Source organism: Sinocyclocheilus anshuiensis, unplaced genomic scaffold, assembly GCF_001515605.1.
Source record: "Sinocyclocheilus anshuiensis isolate Anshui unplaced genomic scaffold, SAMN03320099.WGS_v1.1 scaffold816, whole genome shotgun sequence".
Taxonomy (NCBI): Eukaryota; Metazoa; Chordata; class Actinopteri; order Cypriniformes; family Cyprinidae; genus Sinocyclocheilus; species Sinocyclocheilus anshuiensis.
Window position 1 is genome coordinate 327,232 of NW_015554154.1, and position 19,648 is coordinate 346,879.

General features: G+C 36.2%; 1 protein-coding gene across 4 annotated transcripts in view; it reads left to right on the top strand.

The window, feature by feature from the left end:
* Positions 1-2,447: 2,447 nt before the first annotated feature.
* LOC107670769 (cysteine--tRNA ligase, cytoplasmic-like) overlaps positions 2,448-19,648 on the top strand; it is a 19,688-nt gene continuing 2,487 nt past the window's right edge. The window contains exons 1-21 of one of the 4 annotated variants that reach the window (XM_016463526.1): positions 2,531-2,655; positions 3,989-4,225; positions 6,478-6,569; positions 7,519-7,607; positions 7,930-8,026; positions 8,189-8,287; positions 10,664-10,813; positions 11,011-11,151; positions 12,647-12,735; positions 12,859-12,980; positions 13,330-13,442; positions 13,605-13,733; positions 14,177-14,306; positions 15,689-15,792; positions 17,081-17,178; positions 17,270-17,459; positions 17,789-17,857; positions 18,032-18,113; positions 18,335-18,415; positions 18,493-18,560; positions 19,447-19,506. In XM_016463526.1, the coding sequence (XP_016319012.1) occupies positions 2,634-2,655; positions 3,989-4,225; positions 6,478-6,569; positions 7,519-7,607; positions 7,930-8,026; positions 8,189-8,287; positions 10,664-10,813; positions 11,011-11,151; positions 12,647-12,735; positions 12,859-12,980; positions 13,330-13,442; positions 13,605-13,733; positions 14,177-14,306; positions 15,689-15,792; positions 17,081-17,178; positions 17,270-17,459; positions 17,789-17,857; positions 18,032-18,113; positions 18,335-18,415; positions 18,493-18,560; positions 19,447-19,506 (2,262 nt within the window). In that variant the 5' untranslated portion in view covers positions 2,531-2,633. The other 3 variants (XM_016463527.1, XM_016463528.1, XM_016463529.1) reach the window with 3 other exon arrangements.

A 19,648-nucleotide genomic window follows, 5' to 3' on the forward strand; every position in this document is an offset into this window, starting at 1 on the left:
CAGCAAATAAAGAATAGGTTTAGGATGTGTGCCTATACTATAGCCTACATAAGGTAAAGTACGCATTTAGTTGCCTGAATTTAATAGTATCAATTTCCATCTAGAATTAAATAAAGAGATGCTTTATACTGGAGGGTGTGTTATTGCTAATGAAAATATGCTGTATAAAAAGCCCCAAGAAAATCTTATATTGGACAAATAGGCCTAAAGAGATTGACAGTTATGAAAAAAGTGTGTTTACTTCCCCACCAGTGCAGGACCCCTTTCCTCATGCCATCAGTCAAGCATTGCTAGTTTGACCTTTCTGTCAAGAGTAATGATAATGATGCTTGTCTGGTTCACACTGAAGTAACAGTGTCTGAATTCATTCTGTGAGTTGAGTTCATCCTTACAGTCAATTCTGGCTCTGAGGGGTCTTTTGTTTCAAACTCTCATGAAACGCATCAAATCATTTTTAAATCAAACAAACTTTTTTAAAAACTTCACCTTTTACTTAACTTTTTTTTACTGTAAATAAAACATGAATGGACTAACATTTTGTGTCTTTTTCAATATCTTCTGAAGGTTGTTTTATGGGGAATTAATATACATAACTTTGCGACTGCTTTCACTTTCTCTCATAGGCCTATTTATGTCCAGCGTCCACCTTTTGACCCTGGGACATAAAGGACACAACTGAACATCAACAACCACTAGCTTTTGATTTATGTATCTTGCCTTGACCTTACCTTTAAAAACTCAGCCCTGTCCTTTAACTAAATAGGCACATTGTAATACACAAATATTGTGTCTTGACAGAGCCCTATTCACCTACTACTTTTAAATACATTGCAGGATATGCTGATGATTTCATTACTTTAGCCGGAATGACAGTTCCTTGGTGTCCTTTTGAAACTTTTGGCACTTTCAAAAGTCATATTCTATTAAATAACTGTTTATCAATTCCACGTACAACTGTCCGCAAATTTGATGTTGGGTAGCATAACCTACTCGTTTGACCACTGTCACACAGGTCTGTCAGCGCCTTGTCATTCCAGCATCAGACGGTCACATAGCTGTTGCATACTGACAACTGCATGGAAGGGTTTATTCAGATGGAGATAGACATGAAGGAAAGTTATTTGCAGTTGTTGTAATGACTATATATTCGCCTTGGGCCCTGCAGCTGGCTTTCGTATAATCTAGGTGTGAATCCAGAAGGTTCTGCCACAGCTGAACCACGGTGAACTGGAATTACTATCAACCACTGTGACATGCTGTGAGTGCGATTTAAGTGTTTCATTGTAAAACGAGTAACATTTGGACTAATTGGACAACCAAAAAAATGCATTTTATGTACGCACATCACATGTTTGACAGAGAGGTGTATGATGATGAGATCTCGAACACGATCAACACAAATAAATCAAGCATGCGCACAGACTACGTGAGTCACTCTCGTACGTTCCATTGGTGTTCTGTAAGGGGAGGTCTGTGTCGTCTGGCCTTCAACAGCTACGAGTAATCTGCGCCCTTGTCAAAGAGGTTAGGGTCTGTAGTCTGTCTGGAGTCACAGTCCTAAGATAAGAGCTGGCTGACAGGATCCTTGACCTATAACGAAAACGAATGCCATGAAATCGCGCGTGGCAACTTTCAGTATACTAGTGTGATTTCGTAGGCTACAACAACAAAGAAAGAAAGAAGAAAACAAACAATAATCTTGCTGGCAAGTGTTTTCTTAGAAATTCACAAACTAATAATAATTCACAAGCTAATAATGTTTATAATAAAGAAATATAGGCTACTGACACTGTTTTCCCCATTTTTTGTATTATTGTGATTTTAAACCAGGCATATTTCTTTTCTAATAAGATGTTATAAGCAGACAGGTTACACGTAAATGAAAAAAAATAATAACTCTATTAACTGGCTTGTGATTTTGTAAGACTTCTCCGTTTAAATGGGATAGTTCACCCAAAATTACATTACTGTCATCATTCAATCAACCTTCTGAGGTTGTACTTGGATTCCCCCTAGTGGTCTGTATTTACAAATTTCAACACACACACACACACGAGCGCACGCACGCACGCACGCACGCACGCACACACACACAAAAGCAACGAAAATATGACAATTGAATCTGATCATTTATGACAATATGGAAATAAATTGAAAACTAGAAGGTCTGCAAACCCACAGTGTATAAAGCTGTTTGCCATCTACGTTAGGCCTATATATCTTTGTAATGAAAAATCTAAATTTAAAGCTATATGTAAGCTTATACTAAATGTTTAAAATTGTAATGGAAAATGTTTAATGTAAGCAATTAATCACTTTAATCATTAAAATTGCTCAGTATTATCAAAGTCCCTTTCGGTATTATACAAGTAATTATTGTTGGCATGTGACTTTTATTTTGGAACGAAGGGAGCTTTAAAATTTGTCCGGAAGTACTATTCGCGTAATCGGCGCAGAAGGACATCGGATCTGTATGTGATAAGACCATACAGTCTATGGATAAGACACGCAAGAGAGCGTGTAAGTGATCTAGAGATCCGTCAAACATCATTGCTTTCGTGCATGTCCTGTGTTTCGTTGTGATTTCCTATCAGGTTTTCCGGACACGTTATTGTTGCATCAGTTAGTGGAAAATGGCAAGCACAGGAGATATAGGTACATTTCTCTATTTACTTATTTTACTTAATTTGCGATGTAACAGTCGTTATGTACGCTGTAGAACATTAACGCGTGTAGAGGCCTATTTTAAGTTATTAATTAATGCAGGTCCTATTTAAACCGCAGCTGTTACAGGATGTTCCCCACTATTTATTCTATTGAGGTACCGCTCGTAACATAAGCATGTAATGTTATATATGGCAACATGCTTGAGTCTCTCCTATTCATATGTGACTGTCATATTGTTATATTAGCTACATTGTTTTGACAGATAAGCTGAAATCAGACAGCCGAAGTAACACATACTGTAAGGAGTTAAATAATTTCATATAGGAATGGGAATCGAATGGAATTTACCAATTTCGGTTTCCTTAACGTTTATATTATTCTGGTAGTATTTGTTGGTCTTTTAGGGAACGAAATACAGTCTGTTGCGAGATGATAAGATCATTATCAGATTAAAACAGAACAGATAACATCAAATAATGTTACACATACACACACAGAGGTATATATAATTATATGCTGTATAATAATAATATGCTGTTCAGTAAATGAGTCAGATGTATTCAGCCTCGACGGATTCATAATTGGTTTTGATTTAATGAAGAACAGGTTCATAACAGGTTTCATTTTCTTTTGCACGTCGAGCACATTTTTCAGAATTTTATCATGCATTTTGAATATGTTTTTAATAGCATGTTAATGCGTTAATAAGTGTTTTTAAAAATGTTATTATAGTATTTATTAATATTTCAAATGGTTTAAAAAAAAAATGTTGTTTATTGTAGTTTAAGTTTTAGTGGTTTTGTTATGTGCTTTTGTCATTTTAATTCATTTTCTAAATATTTTTATTTGTAAAAAATTGTGTATATTTTTATTTCAGTTTTAGTCATTTAAGTACTTTAAACTTTTTTTATTTCACTTACCTAATATTTATATCTTAATTTTATTTCAGCTTTATTTCAATTAACAAAAAAAATAATATTTTTAATAGTTTTAGTTAACAGCAACAATTTTAATGGCCCTTCACAAGTTTATTTGTGCTCCAAATATGTTCCATCTGTTTGAGTCTGCCTTAAAATATTGTATTGCTCTCTCTATGTCTTTTTTGACTCAAACAATTATTAAATTAATTGACATTATGAAAGTTGTGAGTGTATTGTTTCACAATTGTGTGTTAGCTGATTATTACAGCTTGTTTCAGAGGAATGAGGTTAGAGACAGGATTACAGGTGTCATCACAGTCATTCTCCACGGGCCCTTAGCTCATTTCTAATGTCTGCTCGTCTATGTGTTTATGTGTGTCTATGCCCTTTTGTTTTCCCAGCCTTTGATTATGGCTTCTTACTGCACATAAGTGAGGAAGCTCTCAGGGTTGAGGCTCTGAATGAGTACTTGAGCAGTCGCAGTTACCTGGCTGGCTACGGGCCTTCGCAGGCGGATGCAGAAGCCTTTGCGCTTCTAAGCAGGCCCCCACCTGAGCGGCATGTCCACGCCCTGCGCTGGTACAAACACATAGCCGCCCTGAAGCCCCAAACGAATGACCAGGCCCCAGAATGCAGCAGTGAGTAGACAGAACTCCCCCTGTCGTAGTCAGGGTGCATGAACGTAGATTGTAGCTGAATTGTACTTTGAGTTATTGGTGTTTCTGTGCTGAGGACATTTGCAGTATGTGTTGCATGAGTTTGAGGATGTGGGTAGTTTGATGTGTTAGTTAGTATACATGAGCTGAGGCGTTGACGGGAATCTGACAAGAAATGTACAGTCAAAACAAGACGATCACTTCTCAGGTTTGTTCTGAACGTGACTGGAATGGGTTGAGTTATAGTTGACTGAGGTGTTTGTGGTTTTAAACAATTATTTCATTGGACGCAATGTTCAGTGGCTTGTTTGCACATTGTTTGTTTTGTGACTGTCATATTGTTATATTAGCTACATTGTTTTGACAGATAAGCTGAAATCAGACAGCCGAAGTAACACATACTGTAAGGAGTTAAATAATTTCATATAGGAATGGGAATCGAATGGAATTTACCAATTTCGGTTTCCTTAACGTTTATATTATTCTGGTAGTATTTGTTGGTCTTTTAGGGAACGAAATACAGTCTGTTGCGAGATGATAAGATCATTATCAGATTAAAACAGAACAGATAACATCAAATAATGTTACACATACACACACAGAGGTATATATAATTATATGCTGTATAATAATAATATGCTGTTCAGTAAATGAGTCAGATGTATTCAGCCTCGACGGATTCATAATTGGTTTTGATTTAATGAAGAACAGGTTCATAACAGGTTTCATTTTCTTTTGCACGTCGAGCACATTTTTCGGAATTTTATCATGCATTTTGAATATGTTTTTAATAGCATGTTAATGCGTTAATAAGTGTTTTTTAAAATGTTATTATAGTATTTATTAATATTTCAAATGGTTTAAAAAAAAAAGTTGTTTATTGTAGTTTAAGTTTTAGTGGTTTTGTTATGTGCTTTTGTCATTTTAATTCATTTTCTAAATATTTTTATTTGTAAAAAATTGTGTATATTTTTATTTCAGTTTTAGTCATTTAAGTACTTTAAACTTTTTTTATTTCACTTACCTAATATTTATATCTTAATTTTATTTCAGCTTTATTTCAATTAACAAAAAAAATAATATTTTTAATAGTTTTAGTTAACAGCAACAATTTTAATGGCCCTTCACAAGTTTATTTGTGCTCCAAATATGTTCCATCTGTTTGAGTCTGCCTTAAAATATTGTATTGCTCTCTCTATGTCTTTTTTGACTCAAACAATTATTAAATTAATTGACATTATGAAAGTTGTGAGTGTATTGTTTCACAATTGTGTGTTAGCTGATTATTACAGCTTGTTTCAGAGGAATGAGGTTAGAGACAGGATTACAGGTGTCATCACAGTCATTCTCCACGGGCCCTTAGCTCATTTCTAATGTCTGCTCGTCTATGTGTTTATGTGTGTCTATGCCCTTTTGTTTTCCCAGCCTTTGATTATGGCTTCTTACTGCACATAAGTGAGGAAGCTCTCAGGGTTGAGGCTCTGAATGAGTACTTGAGCAGTCGCAGTTACCTGGCTGGCTACGGGCCTTCGCAGGCGGATGCAGAAGCCTTTGCGCTTCTAAGCAGGCCCCCACCTGAGCGGCATGTCCACGCCCTGCGCTGGTACAAACACATAGCCGCCCTGAAGCCCCAAACGAATGACCAGGCCCCAGAATGCAGCAGTGAGTAGACAGAACTCCCCCTGTCGTAGTCAGGGTGCATGAACGTAGATTGTAGCTGAATTGTACTTTGAGTTATTGGTGTTTCTGTGCTGAGGACATTTGCAGTATGTGTTGCATGAGTTTGAGGATGTGGGTAGTTTGATGTGTTAGTTAGTATACATGAGCTGAGGCGTTGACGGGAATCTGACAAGAAATGTACAGTCAAAACAAGACGATCACTTCTCAGGTTTGTTCTGAACGTGACTGGAATGGGTTGAGTTATAGTTGACTGAGGTGTTTGTGGTTTTAAACAATTATTTCATTGGACGCAATGTTCAGTGGCTTGTTTGCACATTGTTTGTTTCACTTTCACACTGTGTATGTGTTACTTTCATTTACACATCTTTTATGTTTTCTATGAGAAAAAAAAAACTCTTATAATTGTGCAGCAGGTGTGCACGAACAACTATTTCCCGTAATGCACCTGTTGTTCAGTTTAGGGGTTGAATATTATAAATTAATCTGTAAAGGTGACTCATTTTTAAACTAGACAAAGTCATTTGGGTTAAAAAAAAGTGTCTCTTGTTTTTCAGCAAAGGGAAAGCGGGTGCAGCCACCATGGTGTCCGCCAGAAGGCACAGACATTTCAAAGCTGCGTCTTTACAACAGTCTCACACGGACCAAGGTACAGTATGAAAGATAAACAACATGGCCTAATGTGTGGGTGACATGCAGAAAATTACTAGACTAAATCCACAACTTTCTATACGTTATATTACTGTAGTATTGGTAGGCGAAAACATAATCAAATTAGTCCAAGTATTTAAAAAAATCTACAATATCAACATGTTTTTTACATTTACATTTAGTCATTTAGCAGACGTTTTTTTTCCAAAGCGTAAGTAAGTTTAAAAAAAAAAAGATTATTTTATTCAGCGGGCATGCACATAATTCATCGAACGTGACAGTGAAGTAATTTATAATGTTTCAGATTTAAATTACAGTTACAGATTTAAGTTACAGGTTTAAATTTCTAATTCAAATAAATTCTGTTCTTTTGAACTTTCTATTAATCAAAAACAAGGTTTCCACAAAAATATCAACATTTGATAATAATAAGAAATGTTTCTTGAGCATAAAATAAAACCAAATCAGCATATTAGAATTATTTCTGAAGGATCATGTGATGCTGAAAACTGAAATAATGGCTGCTGGAAATTCAGCTTTGCTATTAGAAGAATAAATCACATTTTAACATATATTCAAATATATATATTTGTTTTATATAAATATTGTTTTTTAATTGTACAAATATTTCACAGTATTACTGTTTTTACTGTATTTTGGATCAAATAAACTTACTGAGTCTTAGTCTTAGTCTTAGTGAGCACTTGTGACTTGTGACACTGAAAAATGGAATAATGTTTGCCATCACAGGAATAAATTACATTTTTAAAACCGATTCAGATATAAACAGTTATTTTCAAATTATAATGTCACTGTTTTTTTTTTTACTGTATTTACTGAGTTATCAAATCATTTCAGACTTCTTTCATAAACTTAAAAAATGGATGCTGTTTTATGATAATAAACTGTTAAAATTGTTCATATTTGTCTTGTTTTGTGCATTATAGGAGGTGTTTGTTCCACAGAAGGGCAACAGGGTTTTGTGGTACTGCTGCGGCCCCACAGTGTATGATGCTTCTCACATGGGTCATGCCAGGTGACATATTCCCCATCCATTCATAGTGTTTGTTTGTTTTCAGTGTTCCCCAGCTGTTGAAAGCAGCACAGTAGACACAGCGCAACAGTCAATGAAAAGGCTGAAGCAGACATTCAGCTTTCAATCCAGGGTCAGAATTGGTTAGTTGTGAATGTGAGGCTGTAAATCAAATCTCAAAGAACTATTGTGTTTGAATATGGTTCAATGAACATAGGCAAAAAGAGAAAATATAAACATCTTCCATCCAAGGCTTACACAGCGTTTATGATGTATCAGTTCTCTGTATTTCATGAGGATTCAATCAGTGCCTTTGTTCTTTCAGGTCCTACATTTCTTTTGACATACTGCGGAGAATACTGAAGGATTATTTCAAATACGATGTCTTCTACTGTATGAACATCACAGATATTGATGACAAAGTAAGAGCGGTGTTTGCGCAGAGTCTGAATGTAGTTGACCTTATTCTATATAACCTAATGACTCATGCTTTTGGTCAAATGAAACTGCTGCTTTAATTCTGAAGGCCACATGTGATACAGTGTTCTCAAGATCCAATCATCAGTGTGACCTCTTCGTTTCAGATCATCAAAAGAGCCCGACAGAACTACGTGATGGAGCAGTACAGAGAGAAGAAGCCCAGTCCCTCTCAGATACTGCAGGATGTGTTAACGGCACGAACGGTGAGGGTATCACTCATACAGTGGACATTTCGGTCCAAATGAATCCTGTTATCATCTAAGCAGACTTGTGGGGTTTAAAGCCTGTATGAGTTTCCTTTTCTGTGGGAAAATGTTTTTTTTTTAGCATTTGCATGTTTCAGACACTGAGAGTACCAATTTAAAGACACCATAAAATCAAGATTAACACATTTTATGCAGTTTTACAGTTATAAATGATTTATCCTTGCACATCATTATTAAAAAAAAAACTAGGGCTGTCAACGTTAACGCATGCAATTAATTTTACAATCCTTAACGCGTTAAAATAATTTAACGCAATTAACGCAAAATTACTGAAGCACAATTTCTATTCTAACCCTTTAACCCAATTTTGCTTCTCTGCTTGCGATCAGATCATTTTAAGCCGCTAAACTCTGGGAAAGTTTTCAGTCCAATGATCCAGTAAGCGAATGCATTCAAACAATCCGTCCAAAACAGCGCTAATATAAAGGAAACCAGGCTGATTTCATCAGCGATTGCAGAGAGAACAGAGACTCGCGTTGCGTTTTCAGTGAATTATTAATTCCAGTGTGTTTCGCTTTAAAACACGAGCTCTGTCATATTCTGTGATTGTCTCTGAAGAGCGCGAGCCCTCACACGTCACACGCACTGTGTGAAGTACAGACTGAACGGATTGTCAACACATCCCACCGCTGTATGGCCAGATGAGACGCAAACTACGTTTTCTCGACTGGATAACCAGTGTCTCGCTAGTAAAGTTTTGATGGATGAAGACTGCAATCAAGGTCCGTTATAATAATACGTGTATGAGTGCTCTTGACACACTGATCGCACATTGTATTTATGCACAGGCACAGACATTTCCGTACATTCATGTTGTTTCCACACACATTCACGATAATGTTTTGATTCATGTGTATGTTGCTGTTTAGTTATTCTGAATGGATCCGTGTGCTGTAGTATGCAGTCAGCCATCGATTGGTTTGGGGTTTTTTTTGGCATCACCATGTGGTCCTGTTCGGTATCGCAACTTGTCTTCTCTAAAATGTAAAAAAGCTATATGCTGTTGCACTTTACACATACTATACAATTCAGATTTTGTTTTTTTGCATTTTTTTTGTTCTTTCATATATGCTTATATAGGCTCCTTATTTCATTTGGTTCTTTGGTGTCCTTTTGGAGATTCATTTTGGAGTTCTTTTTGAGTCCTTTTTGGAAAGACATCTACATTTATCTTGAAAAAAGCTTGCAGAAAATAAAGATTTTTGAGAATCACCCTTCAATCTTTTGGTTTACTTTGCTTGATATAGCAAATGATGACAAAATAACCATTTGAAACAAGATAAATGGAGTCTATGCTTAATTTCATGAAGTGTGCGATTAATCGCGATTAAGCACAGAAAAAGGGTGTGATTAATTAGATAAAAATTTTTAATCTATTGACACCCCTAAAAAAAAACACGTTCTCGTAATTTTTAATCAGTACCATTAACATGCCCTCTTCTTCTGCATCTCTTCTCTGATGACGTGTATATTGGTGTGAGGGCAGGGCTATAAGGATGCCCAATAGCAAATCAAGTTTCAATCATTCCCTTCCAGCAACCTGTGACTCGCATGAAACAATTGTAGAATTAGCCAATGAGTATGAGAAGCTTTTTATTCAGATATGTGTCACTATAGACCTTAGTTATGTTAGAGGCCATGAAAACGAGGCTGTGGGGGATGGACTTATTGTCTTTCTATAGTCTTTACTTATTTTCACCAACTCTCAAAACTTTTTATGGTGTTTTTGTCAACAAAAAGTTTTGTTTTTTTCAGAAAGACATTCTGTCAGCTGAACAATCAGCATGTTGTTAATCACCAGTACAATCAATTGAACGTACTGTACTTCTATTCCTCACAACCTTGATTTCATTTCTGTCAAAAATTAAATGTCGCTACCCTGACTAAGGTTTATATGGACAAAAAGACGGTTGCGGTTTTTATTTCAAGCAAACTTTAAGACTGATAGAAATACTGCATGTTCTGAAAATTTGAATTATTTGCTCTAATTGATGCTATTAAAAATAAACTCTTCTTCTAATAGTTCAGGTCTGTCTTCAGTTTTCACACAACTTATGTGTGACATGGTTGCTTTCACATTAGCAAGATAATAAAGATTTATACAATATCCTGAAGTATTGAAAGAGCTGCCATTAAGTAATGAAATTAATCGTTTTGCTGAAAAGATTTAAGCAGCTCTGAAAACGAAATGGAAGCAAGACCACCTCAAACCCGCTAGACTGTTGGTTACTGGCCTTCACAAAAATGTTTTCATTGCTTTCATCTCTTTCCCCATCACTGTGCTTTAATGTAATTTGGTTTTATTGTGTTTAGCCGTTTAAAGCCAAGCTTGCTGAGACTACTGACCCAGATAAGAAGCAGATGCTGGAGAGGCTGGATGTAGCAGTGGAAGCTGCCCTGGGTCCCCTGCAGGTGGCAGTGCAGAGCAGCGCTGCAGGCGATACACTCCAGAATCAGGCACAGGTAAATTATTTGAGCAGCTTTTTAAAAATACTTAATGTGACCTAGTTAGATCAGGGCCGTATGAGGCATTCTTTCAAAATTATTTGACTGATGTGTTTCAGTGACACATCAATTAACATAGTGTTTCATGAGATCATTTGAATTCATGGCATGGTTCTGAAACTAACTGGTTCTTTCTTAATGGTTTTCATTTTTAGGTCTTATTGGAAGAGGCTAAGGATCTCTTGTCAGATTGGTTAGACTCCCAATTTGGGAGCCAAGTGACAGAAAACTCAATCTTTTCTTTGTTGCCAAAGTACTGGGAGGGAGAGTACCACAAAGATATGGAAGCCCTGAATGTGAGTGAACTAATACTGACGAGTAATTCAGTAGCTTGAAAATGACCCAACTAAAATGTATATACACTACTGTTCAAAAATGTGGGGTCAGTAATTTTTTTTATGTTTTTAAAAGAAGTCTCAGGCTCACCGAGGCTGAATTTATTTGATCAGAAATACAGTAAAAACAGTATATTGTGAAGTATTATTACAATTGAAAATAACAGTTTTTTTTTTAATATATATATGTGACTCTGGAGCACAAAACCAGTCTTAAGTAGAACAGGTGTATTTGTAGCAATAGCCAACAATGCATTGTATGGGTCAAAATTATAGATTTTTCTTTTATGCCAAAAATCATTAGGATATTAAGTAAAGATCATGTTCCATGAAGATATTTTGTAAATTTCCTACCGTAAATATATCAAAACTTAATTTTTGATTAGTAATAAGCATTGTTAAGAACTTAATTTGGACAATTTTAAAGGCGATTTTCTCAATATTTAGATTTTTTTTGCACCCTCAGATTCCAGATTTTCAAATTGTTGTATCTCGGCCAAATATTGTCCTAACAAACTATACATCAATGGAAAGCTTATTTATTCCGCTTTCAGATGATTTATAAATCTCAATTTCGAAAAATTTACACTTAAGACTGGTTTTGTGGTCCAGGGTCACATATTTCAAAATGTGATTTATTTCTATGACAGCAAAGCTGAATTTTCAGCATCATTACTCCAGTCTTTAATGTCACGTCTTCCATCAGAAGCTATTTCTAATATGCTGATTTGGTGCTCAAGAAACATTTCACATTATTATCTGTGTTGAAAACAGTTGTGCTGTTGTGTTATCAGTGTTGGGAAGGTTACTTTGGAAATGTAGTAGGTTACTGATTACAAGTTACCCTATTTAAAATGTAACAAGCAGTGTAACTATTTCAATTACTTCATTAATGTAGCTGATTACTTTTTGATTACTTTTCTACATTTCTAACAGATGTTTTTAACTGTTAATCAGTTAATCAGCTCTCAGGCAGTTTGTAGTCTAAAGATTTCAGCTGCAATGTGGATTGATATAACTGGCAGAAGTGGTACGCTGCAAATTCAAACAAGAGAACCAATCAAAAGCATCAGAATAGCATCGCTTTGCTAAAAGGCCTTTAAATGGCAGGAGGCATCATGCACACCAAAAACAGGCAAAACAACAAATTAATATTATTCCACATATCCTAGCTTTTTACAGAAAATATTCAGATGTAACCCACTTTGTAATCGTTAACATTTTCATAAGTAACTGTAATTTAATTACACTTTTTCCCCCCAGTAACTGTAATGGATTACAACGGATTTATTTTGTAATTAAATTACGTAATGCCGTATTGCCGTTACAAGTAACTAGTTACACCCCAACACTGTGTATTATGTATTGTATATATTGTGATGCATGTTCTTACTGATATGTTAAAACATGTTAAGTCTGAGCAGGGATGAAAGCCTGTGGTGTCTTTGATTGACAGGTCCTCCCTCCTGATGTTCTCACATGGGTCAGCGAGTACGTGCCAGAGATTGTGGCATTTGTCAGAAGAATTGTGGACAACGGTTATGGGTAGGAATAGAGCTGTCTTCTTTCTAGATTGATTATTTTGATATTTCATGACATAACCCATAAACAAAAACACTGCTTTCAGAGAAAATGTCTAAGAATTAATTTTTGTTCTTTTCTCACAAGATACGAGTCAAATGGATCAGTATATTTTGACACAGCAAAGTTTGATTCCTGCCCTGCTCACTCTTATGCCAAACTGGTACCAGAAGCCGTTGGTGATCAGAAGGCTCTTCAAGAAGGAGAAGGTACAGGAATAAATTGCAATACGTCCCTTAAAATGATTTACACTTTTAAGTGGGCCTTTGAGAAGTACAATAAATGTATCCAGTTCGACTGTGGAATGGCATTGCACTATTGCTGTAATACATTTGTATTGATGCACACCAATAGGGCAGTTACTAGATAATGCATATAGCTCGATACTAATCTGAGCAGTGGATACAACAAGCCAGAATTATCCATTGTATAACAGGACGTTAGGGCATTTTTTTTTTGGTATTTCTTAAGTGTTTTCTTCAGTGTTCACTTGGACATTGTATGTTTTTTTTGTTGTTTTTTTCTCTAATGAGTGAATTTCTTATTTAACTCTTCCAGGAGACTTGAGTATCTCAGCAGACAGACTTAGTGAAAAGAGATCACAGAATGACTTTGCACTGTGGAAGGCCTCCAAGCCTGGAGAACCATCTTGGGACTCCCCTTGGGGAAAGGTGAGGAAGTACACATCAGGAAGACATGCATAGATGAACATGCCTTAAAATGTCTCCACAGTTGGAGACTGCTTAGTCATTTTAATATAACGCAACAAAGTTTTGAATGCATTGGTAATGTTTGTGAGTTCAATATCTAAAATTCTCTTGGGGATGTTTAAGGGGAGACCTGGATGGCATATTGAGTGTTCTGCCATGGCTGGATCCATTTTGGGACAGTCTATGGATATCCACGGAGGAGGATTTGACTTGCGTTTTCCTCATCATGACAATGAATTGGCGCAATCTGAGGTGAGAAAATTACAATGCTCATATGAAAAATGTTTTAAAGCTGTTATTAGAATCCTGTTCATTATTCAGTACAGGTTAATGCAGAATTCATGTCACGTTGGAATTACCATAACGGCAAGTTTCTGACTAGTTAAACCGTTCATGTCTTTGTCAAACTTGTAATTAAAATACACATTTCTGTTTGATATGCATGTTATTATAGCCACTGTAACAGTGCACTTTTTTCTTATTTTGCAAGAGCATATAGAGGTGACATGATGTAGTGATGAAATATTTTGCTGTCATCAACTACAAAGGATACATTTTGGCGTTTTGAGCATTGCCATGTAAATGGATGGTTTCTAGTTATTATTAAATCTGAAAACTGATGATAAAGAACTTGGTCCTGTCCCTGGATTGCTGTATGTCAATGTGTTTTTTTTTTTTGTTGTTTTTTTGAACAGGCATACTTTGAGAATGATCACTGGGTACGATACTTCTTACACACGGGTCACCTGACCATCGCCGGATGCAAGATGTCCAAATCTCTGAAGAACTTTATTACTATCAAAGATGCCCTGGCCAAACATACGGGTAATTATAATACGATTATATTATTATAAGTATCGCTGTTACATATTTAGACATCTGCATATGGGTCAAAGACTTGATGCTCTTTTTTTTTTTTGGTCAAAATTTTTTTTTTTTTATGAAATTATTTGACTTTGAATAACCTGTATGTTTTCAATTTCCAAATCAAAATAATTTTTAAGATTATAATCATTATTGTTATTATTGTTGTTCTTTGAAGGGTTTTAAAAAAAGGGGGAAAAAAGAGAGAAATCCTTAAGACCCTCATGAGTGTGTGTCAAGGTCTTTATATTTCTTGGAAAATATCACCCATTTTGTCCTCTTAAATGAAAGGGCATGTTTTATTCAGGCCAAATTGAGTAAGTTTATTCATCACTGTCATTGTTTTTGACTTTGGAAATGTTCAGTAACTTTTTTTGAAAAATAATGATTAAAGGGGTCATATGATGCGATTTCAATTTTTTCTTTCTCTTTGGAGTGTTACAAGCTCTTGGTGCATAAAGAAGATCTGTAAAGTTGCAAAGACTAAAGTCTCAAATCCAAAGAGATATTCTTTATAAAAGTTCAGAGTCAGCCACGCCTACCTAAAACGGCTCGTTCTAACACGCCCCCACATGTCTACGTCACGATGTGGGAAGATTTGCATAACGCCGCCCAAATGTTCACGTAAAGAAAGAAGGCGTAACTTTTAGTCTCACTGTAGTTTTGTTGACGCTGCAGCGTGAAGACGCTGTGTGCTTCGTTGTGAAAGCGAAACTACTTTGTTTGGTCTTCCAAAAGAGGACGATATCCGCTTCGTCATGCCTAGAGCTGATCTGTGCTGGTCGCTGAGGGAATACATCAACTTTCACTGTGGACTAAGCGGAATCCAGCCCAGGGTTGTCACATGTGGTTGCCGCTCATTCGTCGGATCCCGGCCGGGTGCGCCGTTCTCGACCCCGCCACCTCAGCTCACTCTAGCCCGTCCTCAGCTCACTCTATCCCTAAGCCGGGGCTTCCCCTCACGCTAGGCCGCTGTGTTTTTCGTTGTGAAAGCGAAACTACTTTGTTTGGTCTTCCAAAAGAGGACACGACTACAAATCAATGGTATTGCCCCTTTAAGTCCTGTGTCTTCAAGGGGCAAGGAAGGTATTTTTTTTACTAGATGGATATACCACTTGACATCTTTGCAACAGTGATGAAAAGATTACTAAGACCTTGGCACATAAATTTGTGTTTTTTTTTCTTTTCTCAAACATCCTTGTTTGTCATTGACCTATAGGAGTTTTTGTGGTGTCTATACATTTGTGTTTGTGTGGTCATTTATTCTGCCTTGCACATTTATCCATTTATTAACTACAAAAAGAAGTTTTGACATTGTGCATTTGTGCTTTATTTCCTTTTAGCAAGACAGCTTCGTTTGGCCTTTCTGATGCATTCGTGGAAAGACACATTGGACTACTCCAACAACACAATGGAGTCAGCCATCCAATATGAGAGATTCATAAATGTGAGTGAGAAACGTGGAAGAAGCAGTGGGGGAGAAAAGTACCCAAAATTAATAGTCTGTCCAAATTTAATATCTGCCACTTATCAGCATACAGAATCCTCATGAGTGCACAATAGGCTTATCTAGATTCCTTCAAGAACCCAGAAGGTTGGAGAATAGCGTGTGTCCTTCAGGGCGCATTAATTCTGTCTTGCGCTTCTTTCCACCTATCAATTACTCTGTCACCAAGGAATATAACATGGGCAGAGTTCCAAATTTGCCTGAAACACACAGGCAGCCATTAGCTTGGGAAGTATGCGAAGGTTACCTATGACTGACCTACACGCTATATTTTTTAGACCAGCCTCACCCGAACTTGAAGTTAGGATCTTAATGAGACAGTGTTTTTCCCTCTACCCCAGTGCACCTCCAAAGGCTGTACTTGAGTAAAAATGAAGATGGCTTATTAGACGGTGATGCAATAATAATGCAATTCCCTCAACAGAATTTGGCTGAAATATAACTGGAGATGAATAGAGGTTCTGAGGTCCCAAATTACAAGTAAAAGCTGTAAATATTCAAACAAAGTACATTAAAAAGCTGAGAGTGGTGTTAGTGTATGTAGTGTGGGAAATGTTGCGCACTTAGTTAACACAAAAAACAGTATTTTAAGAGCAGTCTAGCAGTGGTAGGGGTTTTTTTAATTGTATTTTTTCCCCCAAACACTTACAAACTGCCTTAAGAAAATTATGGTTAAAGTGTATTTATGATAATGCAGACACAAGTTCACTACCCTTAGACCTTGAAGTAATAGGAACCTGCTGGGGTTTTTTAAATTATTTTTTTATTTATTTTATGGATTGTGGATTGTCTGAATATGTTAACCCTTAATATGGTAAAATATTTAATTAAACAATTTAAAGGAAAATGCTGGATTAAATACAACAACATCTGTGGCTGGTTGTTTATTACCACAGCATATATATCACGTTTGGGGTCAGTAAGATTTTTCTTTTAAAAAGAAATTAATCATTTTGTTCAGCAAGGATGCAATAAGTTGCTCAAAAATGAGGACTTTTTACATGATTACCGTTTCAAATGAATGCTGTTCTTTTGAAAAATTCTTCGAAGAACCCTGAAAAAAAAAAAAGGTTAAAATGGTAAAAACTTACTAACCCCAAACGTTTGAATGGTTTATAAGCTTATATTATAAGCACATAACTTAAAATTGAATATTCTTTTAAGAGAGCAAATGAAAAAGTCCTTCATGACTGTTTTTGTGTTTGCTCCTCTCATTTTGTTTCCACAGGAGTTCTTCCTAAATGTTAAAGATATTCTGAGGAGCCCTACAGACATCACTGGCCAGTTTGAGAAATGGGAAGCTGAGGAGATTGAACTAAACAAAAGGTGACCCATATGTTCCTTAAGACTACATTGTCTCTCTTCTAAAAAATAAAGCTTTATCACCCATTACAGTAATTTGTGTGTGTTTGTGTAGCTTCTATGAGAAGAAAACGTCAGTTCATGAGGCACTGTGTGACAACATAGACACTCGTTCAGCTCTGGAGGAGATACGGGCTCTTGTCGGTCAGAGTAACACCTACATGGCTGCCAGAAGGAGTGCAAAACTACCGCCTAACCGCATGCTGCTGCAGAGCATTGCCCTGTACTTGACCGAAATGCTTAAGGTAGCGAGACAAAAAAGTAGTTATATAGAGCTTGACTTTGGACATAATTGATACCTGGATGCAACAAGAGAACGCTTGTTTCTCTGCTGCAGAGCATTGCCCTGTACTTGACCGACATGCTTAAGGTAGCGAGACAAAAAAGTAGTTATATAGAGCTTGACTTTGGACATAATTGATACCTGGATGCAACAAGAGAACGCTTGTTTCTCTACTATCTCTAAAATTCTTCACTCGGATTGCTACGATGAATAAGCTGAGATTTAGAGACAGAAACTGAAACAATGGATGCACATTGAAGTGCTTGCTAAAACTGTTTTCTGCTTTGACAGACATTTGGAGCGATTGAGGGAGCTGAGCCCATTGGCTTCCCTGTTGGAGGAAACGGACAGGATTCTGATGTAAGCCACACCAATCAGATCATGTTTTGATTCATCAAAGGTTTTCCTTTTAATTTCTGCTACAAAGCCAGAGTTGTGAAGACACGTCATTAATGATTCAATATAATAATGCTTTTTTGTGGATTGTTGTCCACCGTCATTAAACTCTTCTTAATCTTTTCATTTCTGTTTCAGCTCGAGAACACAGTCATGCCCTATTTGTCAGTGCTGTCGGATTTCAGGGAAGACGTCAGAAAAATTGCAAGAGAGAAGAAAGGTCAATCTCTCGGGGTGTTTTATTTATTAATATTTTAGAGCAAAGACCTACAATGTGTACTCAAGTCATTTAGTTTGTTCTAATTTATTTCTTTGTAAGATTTGTTTCCTTTTTTATGGTTGTTGTTGTAGCTGTAGCTCCAACAGACATTTGCATACAATACAGATTGTGTTTTTTATGCACAAAAGAGGATTCATTAGGGAAATGTGTTTGTTTTCCAGTGACAGAATTGCTGAGGCTGTGTGACGAATTGCGTGATGATATTTTACCTGAGCTGGGTGTCCGACTGGAGGATCGTGATGGTAAATGAAAGCTACAGAGATTTTATTAAACCCTGAACGTCATGGAAAATGACAATGTTTTTTGTTGTTTTTCTAAGGACTTCCCACATCTGTGAAATTGATGGACAAAGAAACCCTTCTGAAGGAAAGAGAAGAGAAGAAGAAGGTAATTGCAGAATCCATCTACTTGGCAGTATACTGTGATATCTCTACTTGATTTATTTGGTGTCAGTGGTGTAGGTTTTGTATCTCATTTCACATATAGTACTGCTGGTCTGCAGTGCACCTTATTAGGTTGAAATTAGTCATTAATCAGATCAAAATGATCACTCCACCAGGGTAAGGTGATACGTTCCTTCTGTCAATGGAAAAAAGTTTCTTAGCATATCAGACATCACAAAAGAAATGATCCAAATGCAAACCAGGTCATGAAAAATGTATTTAGGCCTTTCGAGCTTGTCAGTGTAAATGACGGTCTTTAGAATGAATTGTAAGGACTCAAGTTGCATCGGTTTATTGTTGTACCTTCTTTAAATTACTCCTTTGAGACTCGTATGCACGCTTACTGCTCTGGACACATTCTGCAGATCAGTCATGATCCACCTGAGATGGTCACAGCAAATAGCGCTTCTAAAAAAAGGAGGGTGGTAGGGGCATCTCTGAGACTTCTCTGTTGGTTTATGAGCATCTTCATATTTGAAAATTAAAATACACTATGAACACACTACTGTTTAAAAGTTTGGGCTCGGTAAGAATTTTAAAAAATATTTTAAAATACTTATTCTGCATTTACTTGATCAAATTTACAGTAAAACAGCAATATTGTGAAATACTACAGTTTAAAATAACTTGTTTCTGTTTTAATATATTTTAATATGTAATTTATTCCTTTGATGGCAAAGCTGAGAAACAGTTACAGTATGATACATTTTTGATAAATTTAATGCATCCTTGCTGAATTAAAGTCATTTCTTGTAATTACTTTTTCTAGTAATTGTTTCATGGTAATGTAAATTTGTAATTAATTTCCACTTATTCTTTACTGTTTCAAGATGGAAGATGAAAAGAAAAAGAAAAAAGAGGAGGCTGCCAAGAAGAAACAAGAACAAGAGGTGAATAGAACAATCACAGAAACCCCTTAACACACTTCATAATTGAGTCACTCTTCATGTAAAAATCCTCTTATGCCTATATATATATATATATATATATATATATTAGGGGTGCAACGGTTCAACTTACTCACGGTTCGGT